Raw genomic sequence first — 7,967 nt, 5'->3', positions numbered from 1 at the left:
TTTGGTCCTCGACAAATTCCAAATAATTTGATAACTCCTTATTCAAGATTGCTAAATACATGATAACAGACTGGTACTCTTTTAATTTAACAGTTTACGACGATCCAAAAATTAGAGAAAGCTAATCACTGGGTATAAAACTCCGGTCAAAAATAGCGGGAAAAATTGTTATGACACACACCATATGGAATCCTATCGTAACCGCATACAGTGACTGATTTTAAATTCATAACAATCAGCTATATTTCTTCAACTCGCTTGTATTAATGTAATAGCACTGTCGTTATTCGCCTTATGAAAGTTCAAAGTGTTGCTTGTGTTATACAAATTATAAAAAGTCTTTGTTTCAGCAGTGGCATCACGGCTCAAATTTTCCGAATAACCAACAATTGCAACCGGAATTAACCTTTCTGCATGAGGACATGTTTTTAATTTCCCTCTAAAATTCATTCTGGTTGTTTGTACAGATACAGGTCGTTGTTCTAGTAAGGTTTATGGGATTTAAAATGTTTAGTAGTTATATCTAGTGATTCTTAATATCTGTTACATCTAGTCTCTCCACGGACTGTTCAGTTAAAATAATAATTATCCGAATAGAGAATTATGACAGGCCACTGTTCATAATAATAGAGAGTATTTCACTCAATTTATAGTAGGCTGTGTATATCAAAGTTCCATAAGGCTTTAAATTTTATGTGATAAAGAGATGAAAGACTTTACATGGTTAGAAAAACACTTCTTTTAATACTGCATATTAACGTGTATAGTTAGAACCATAAAGGGAAGTAACTAAAACAATGGATTCGAAGAAAATGCCTGCTTTGTTAATCAATATTGAAACCTTTGACAAACAATAGGGAAAAATAATTGTCGGAAATAGGTTTTAACAGGATATTATACTATTTTATGTTCATAACGAAAAACTGGCAGCCATACTATAAATAATTTTCACGATTTTTTGTGTAAAACAGGATCACTAGGCTGTGGGGGATATTCAGATGCTGTTTGAAATATTTTTGATGAACTATAAAAGTGATTCTGCTTGCATATTTTACATCATCAACATAGAGGAACGTATTTTAACGATTTTTAAATAATTCTTCAAAAATACTATAAATACTATAAATTTTATCATATTTGAATGTCAACATTACGGATATCATATGAAAATAAAACTAGAACACGGGTATAAATATTTATAAACTACTGTCCTTTCAAAGTTGTTTGACAAAACCGTTATCAAGTTGTCATCCTATCATTGGTCAGTCAAATATTCTGAAACTTTTGATTAGCTAATATTTATAGCTGTTCTCACTTACCTATGAAAGTACTTGTACTCGGCTTATTCGGGTTATCAGTTTGCCAAAAATACTTTTGCTGTTAAGGTCATGTGAGATTGTAAAATACGACGTTTATTTTGTAACTGCATATGTGGACAGTATATACAGGTATTTTGTTTTCTATTTTGTTTAATTTAGGTGAATATTTTATAGCTTTTATCATTTAAACATGTACTCTCTGCAGATCGAACTTTGTTTAAATTGTCTGTATGTTCGATTGTTAATCGAGGAAAATAAACTATTACACGCGTCTTCTGATCTGAAGGCCCTGGCTAATAACGATAATAATGATGTCCTTACTCAATGAATTTAGTACGGTTATATGGGAAATAAATTTTAGTTTTGCGTGCTTTGTTGGCAAATAAAACACGGTTTTGAATTCAGATGCGTTGTAATCTAATCACAAAGGGGCCTCCGTGGCCGAGTGGTTAGAGTCGTTGACTTCAAACCATTTGCCCCTCATCGATGTGGGTTCGAAACCTCATTTGGGGCGTAGAATTCTTCACGTGAGGAAGCCATCCAGCTGGCTTACGGAAGGTCGGTGGTTCTACCCAGGTGCCCGCTCGTGATGAAATAGTGCACGGAGGGGCACCTGGGGTCTTCCTCCACCATTAAAGCTGGAAAGTCGCCATATGACCTAAAATTGTGTCGGTGCGACGTTAAACCCAACAAAATAAAAAAATAAATAACTAATCACGAAGGCCGAAGGCCTGAGTGATTAATTACGATGCATCTTAACAAAAAAAACTTGTTTTATTTGACAACAAGGCACGCAAAACTAAAATCTATTTCAATCCTAACACGTTCTTTCACCAGAAAGGGATACTAATCTGGAATCCTTTTTGGTATTTAATACGAGGGAGTAAAACGGAATAGCAAAAAGCAGGTCAATTTGCGAAACGTGTCGACAAGACAATACACGGTATAATCCTTCTTCGCTTATATAGAACAAATCTTAAAATTGTTAGAATAAAACAAAAACTTATTTTACAATTTGCCCTTCGAATTAAAAAAGGGACTGTTCTATAAGTTTTAACATGAAAAGATTTATACAAATGTAGTAAAAATAAACAGACAGAACCGAACACTCATCGGTTCTATATTTACGGTCAGTAGAACTTTCACAAATATTTATACTTATCAAAATTACATTTGTAATTGAAAACAGATGTTTATAGATTTAACTCTTATGTTTCTATTCCATATGTTAGAAGGTCTTTCAGTACTTCAGTCTTAATTGGTCTAGGTGGGGTAGGATAATTTCGTTCTATTTAACGTAGCTAATATCTTTCGGAAAGCTCAGATATTCTGGAACTAAGTCATTTTTACATTTGCAACGCCTCAATATCTCAATGGTAGAGTGTCTGCTTTTGAGGTCCATCTCTGGCCGCGTCATGCCAAACATGAGTAAAATGATACCGGTATCTCCCTTGCTTGGCACTCGGTCTTTAAAGGGTTGTAACTTGTACCAGGAGGTAAAATAAGCCCAGGTAAGTATCTGTTACCGGATACTTAGTTTGTCGCAGAAGAGCTTTGTAGTTGATTATATGCGACGTTAAATAAAGATTACCTTTACCTTAACGTATTTAAGTATCCGTTTAAATATTTCTCATGCATGTTTTCAATCATATCTTTGCAATTTACAATCATGATATGAAACTATCTTAAAGATGTGCTATGCTCATCTGAGACTGAAAAAAACTGATTTAAATCTAGAAATTTTAAATCTTATCAGCTATTTTTTTCGCATCTTATATAAAATTGTGTACTTTAACGCTGTACTTGCAATCCAGTGTTTTAGTGGAATGGCATCCTCGTACTGAGCCGTGCAACATCACAAACCTTACACCTAGTTATGTTTATATAAACAAACATGTATTTTGTACTTTTTATTTATATTAACATAATTATATTGTGAAGTTATTGGTCATGTTTTAAATATGAAATCTGGGAATAATAAATTATTAAACACTACGCAAGAAGGCCAGATTTACTGTTTTAGTTATTGCCGGCTTCTTGAGCGACCTGTGAAGTTTCCACTCTTCTCTACTTTCTCACATTTTTAGCGTCGATGATTACAATGTGGTACCAAAAAAAGTGCGAAATCATGTCTGATATATTGTATTTTGTTTTGCAGAATGGCATTAAGATTGATAATCCTTGTAGCGCTTTGTATTGTAACTGTGCACGGACAGACCAAGTACTGTTGTCATCCTGTAACATGGGAATCTGTGAATTATATCAGTGAGGGTCAAGTGGCCAGTGGAACTAAAAAGGCGGTGTATACTGAGGTTTGTTCACTGTATGTTGTCAGGGGTAAATTTGTTTAGTAATGTCTTCAGAAACAAGACTAGGTCTGTTCACTGATAATGTTTTCTCGATCTATGACAAATGATGCTTATTCCTACAATTCAAGCTAAATTAATGTTATTAACGAGAGCACCGTTATTATAATTATTGTCTGCTTATACAGATGTTTTCTTCTTGTTGGATTTCGACTCTGTAGCAAAACAAGTACTAGTAATTTTATTCAAGCTATTCTGCTTCTGTTCTGAGCCCGAGCTTTTAACGCTGCGTTAATATATACTATCAGTTCGTTTTAGCTCAGTTTATCCTAGTATTACAACTGTGAGCTAAACCAACAGACTTATGACTTAAATATAAACATGATATTGATGACAGGGTACAGAGATGGTATCTGTAGATGGAACAAACCATAGAATAGCCTCTTTGACAACATATAACTCTGGGGGATTCAAAGTCAACGTACTGATATTGCAGCTTTTTGATCAGGTACAAATATTGTCATAAAACTTGATATAAATGATGATAAAAACATAACAAGTGATATTATGATAAGCAGTGTTTATGATGGATCAGTTTATGCTTATTGTAGTATACTCCAAGTCGTGAATTAGCACCTTCTTTTAGACTTAACTTAAAAGAAGTAAAGTCTTTATTCCGCACTGAAATTCAAAAATATGTCAATGTCAGGATATAAATATAATCCATAACATACTGTTTTGAATATAGGTTAATACAAAGAAAATGTTGTCTTCCTATAAAACGTCAAATAGCTTATTAGAATAACATAAATAATGTATTTTCAAATATCATGCCCAGAAATATTTATACCGTGAATATAGTGTGTCTATCTCAAAGTATGCAGTCCCAATATTTCGCTGCATTTCAGGGAGTCATGTATACTGTTCAGAGCGGAGAATGCAAGAACACAACGTTACCACCATGGACTCCTAGATGCGTACCAGGTTAGCTTACTAGTACCATGATAGTACTTAAGACAAAGACTTCAACCTACAATTTAGTACTGCATGTATAAAGACAGTTTGTTTGTTTTGTTTTTTTTTGTTTTGTTTTGTTGGGTTTAATGTCGCACCGACGCAAGTCAGGTCATGTTGCGACTTTCCAGCTTTGATGGTGGAGGAAGACCTCACATGAAGAATTCAACGCCCCCGAGTGAGGCTCGATCCCACATCGGTGAGGGGCAAGTGATTTGAAGTCAACGACCTTACCCACTTGGCCACGGAGGCCCCCTGTGTAGAGACAGACCGCACAAGTTATGTTAAATACGGTAGATGACTCCTTACTGGATTTCTGATCCTAACTCAGGCCTCATTAAGCGGTTGTTAAAACCGCTGTCAAATTCTGCTAGTGTAAGATTCGAAACTGCGGGACAGGTGCCCGATAATATGCCACTACATCTCTGTACCTCGCTCCACAACTGTACAAATACTATAAAACTGTAGATAAAATACATTCGGTAACAAAACCATCAAGTAGATTCAATAATGTTAAATCTCTTTCTTAGATTCTGAATTCAGTTATCTACATTATTTTGTTAAATCATACTTTTTATCCGGGACGATGTTGTTTTGTTTTTGGTGCGTTTTATAGATTTTTGAGATACAGATTATTTATCATAACTAATACTAAAGCAAATAATATTACTTTCGAGGGCATTTTCATTTTCCGAACATGCATGCAAGTCGTTATGCTTGAATGACTCTGTTATGAATCACTTTTTTGTTATGACATGTACATAAGGGTAAATTGTGGTTGTTTGTCCAGAAGTTGTAAGCATGAGGTTTAGATCATTGGCCATATAGTTTTTAAGAATTTATTGGCGACTTCCTTACAGAAGCTGTTAGCATGAATTTGTGTATATTTACCATGCAACTATTTGAAAATTATTGCAGATTTTCGTAAGAGATTGCGAGTATGAGGTTTGATATATTTGCCATGCAGTTTTTAGAAATGGTTAGCGAATGCCTTACAGGAGTAAAACTAGCGTTTATCTGTTTACCATATAACTCAATTTGCTCTCTTCTTACAACAGTTTACCATGTACTCTTTAAATCGTGTATTTTTTCAGACAGTGCAACTCTTGCAAAAAAGAGTTATTACGGAATAGGCGATAATAAAGTTGATGTGGATATATATGCACTTCAGTCTGGACCTAATACAGTTTACTTAACAGTAGCAAATGCTGACTGTACGCCCGTATATCAGGCAGCTTATGGTACAGCTGAAGGAGGTCAGTTTCAGATTGTTATTTTCATTTCAAATAGATTTGGCATTCTCTTGTCTTTATCGGCAAAGACGGAAGTTAAACATTTCAAAATACACTTTAGCAAATACTTTCCCGTTTTTAACTTTAATTCACAAAGGACAACAATCAATTAAACTCTATTTGCTGAACTGTTGAGAACAATATGCGATATTTCAAGACTACTGTTTTTCAGTATCTGGACTGGCCTACAAAGCATACAGAAATATCACACTGGGAATAAAGGACACGTCTGTGTTTGATGTACCTTCAATTTGCAGTAACGCCACGGCATATCCGCAGGTAGAACTTATTTTCTTAGTCGCAATATATTTTCAAAACACTTACCTGTTTGGAAAAAAAATGTTCTTTCCCACTCTTTGTTATATTTTTAACGTGATAGTGCTGGATAGCGAGCAATGACTAAGACAAAAATGCTAAATTGCCTTCGCATGGATTTTGAGATTAGTTGCAAAAGTTTTTAGATGTGCAACCATTGCACAAAAAGGAACCAATGACTAAGGAATACGTGATTAAACACTAAACAGATTTATTGTGTATTTTCAGATGTTGGTGCCAAAGCATGGATTATACTAATCAAAGACTTAACCAAAGAGGACCAAATAGTGAAAATTTATAAAACAATGTATGCTTGTGCTAATAACAATGTCATAATAAGAATAATATGCACTTGTAAACATACAGAATGCATATATTGATTAATAAATTTTCTTCTAGCCCAAATCACTTCTGTCTTGTTAAATGTAAATAATCATGTGAAGTTGAAATGTTTTGGAAACGCGCTTGCATATCCCGAGACCATACATTGGAATGGGTTATATCATGTTTATCTCTCATGTACGTCACGTGCATATTTACTACCTGTAAGCACGTGTATATTTACTACTGTATGTTTTATGACAATATTTACACTTCAAGCTCTTGATAGCAACGCTGGTGCCGAGTTAGATGATCTTTTAGCACACGTTCGGTCACGTCTTACAGAGGAACTGCATACTTCCGGTATGAATATTCATAGGATCTTGAAATCGACTGTCGCTCGAAAACTCATAATTACATATTACATAGAAATGTTCATAATGAAAATGTTTGTGTTTAGAATAGAAACACTGAAGAGTATTCCACAGTATTTTCTCATCATCAATTTTTATGTGTTGTGTCACATATTGCTGTTGGAAGTCTTAGAACTTTTTTTCAGATTGCACGTAGCAACTTGCATAAAATAAAAGTAAAAGTTGCTTTGAGCGAACATTTTATATGTGCAAAATGAGTTACAGGCATTACACCAAAATGATATAATCACTTTTAATGCATTTTCCTTCTTTACCGTTGTGCATGGAGTTCTCGCAATAAGGTAACTAAGTTCAGCAGCTGGTGCTGGTTGCTCGTAACTTATAACTTTTTTTATCATTTACGGTATCACCAAGCGAAGCTTGCTTCCACTGAAAAAGGGATGAGATGCTGGTTTTAAGTCATTAGATTCTACCCCCTGTTTAACCTAAGAGTTCCAATGGAACCAAAAAGAAAGACAAAGTCAAGCGGAGGTGCTAGATTTTTGCTTGAAACATGGATAATGGGCTGGTCACATGACCTTTTTGTTGAGCTGTTATTAGCATGACTTTGTGTTTGCTCTGCTACCTGGATGTAAATCCTGCTCGTTCACTAGACGAGGTCGGGAACAAAAGGTCAATCGGGTCAAATCTGAAAATAGTTCTCAAATTTAGTTGAATGCACAATGTCACAGCTCAACAACATAAATCGTGACCTGTCGCGTTGACAACAGACAGTGGCTGCAAAAAAGTAATGACCGTAGACCAGTAATTGCAAAAAGAACTAAAAGTGCCATTCCATCTTCTTTAACTCAAAGGGTACTGTTGTAAAAATTTCAACATCGTCGGGAAAGGCCGTCACTGGAAAGTTTTATACAGACAACGTACTGCAAGCTCTTTGTGGTGTCCAGTTTATCCATGACAAACGCTGACAAAAGTGTCATCGTTCGAAACTTTGAGAGATGAAAGGTGGTACAAATAAATCATCCG

The 7,967-nt window shown here is 34.9% G+C and overlaps 1 protein-coding gene across 1 annotated transcript; it reads left to right on the top strand.

Moving 5' to 3' along the window:
- The first annotated feature begins 1,311 nt into the window (after positions 1–1,311).
- On the top strand, positions 1,312–6,654 carry LOC123564544 (ependymin-related protein 2-like). The gene is made up of 7 exons (XM_053537192.1): positions 1,312–1,448; positions 3,478–3,631; positions 4,023–4,133; positions 4,534–4,609; positions 5,734–5,895; positions 6,104–6,210; positions 6,475–6,654. The coding sequence occupies exons 2-7, from the start codon at positions 3,479–3,481 to the stop codon at positions 6,502–6,504; spliced, it is 639 nt and encodes a 212-aa protein (XP_053393167.1). The 5' UTR covers positions 1,312–1,448; position 3,478; the 3' UTR covers positions 6,505–6,654.
- The last annotated feature ends 1,313 nt before the right edge of the window (positions 6,655–7,967 follow it).

The sequence above is a fragment of the Mercenaria mercenaria genome, chromosome 2 (assembly GCF_021730395.1).
Source record: "Mercenaria mercenaria strain notata chromosome 2, MADL_Memer_1, whole genome shotgun sequence".
Taxonomy (NCBI): Eukaryota; Metazoa; Mollusca; class Bivalvia; order Venerida; family Veneridae; genus Mercenaria; species Mercenaria mercenaria.
Note: the sequence above shows the minus strand (reverse complement) of the source record. Positions and strands in the feature narration are given on the sequence as shown.

Coding starts and splice junctions, on each gene's coding strand:
- LOC123564544 (XM_053537192.1), top strand. CDS start 3,479: ATGGCATTAAGATTGATAATCCTTGTAGCGCTTTGTATTGTAACTGTG. Junction 4,610..5,733: donor GACTCCTAGATGCGTACCAG/GTTAGCTTACTA, acceptor GTATTTTTTCAG/ACAGTGCAACTCTTGCAAAA. Junction 5,896..6,103: donor TTATGGTACAGCTGAAGGAG/GTCAGTTTCAGA, acceptor ACTGTTTTTCAG/TATCTGGACTGGCCTACAAA.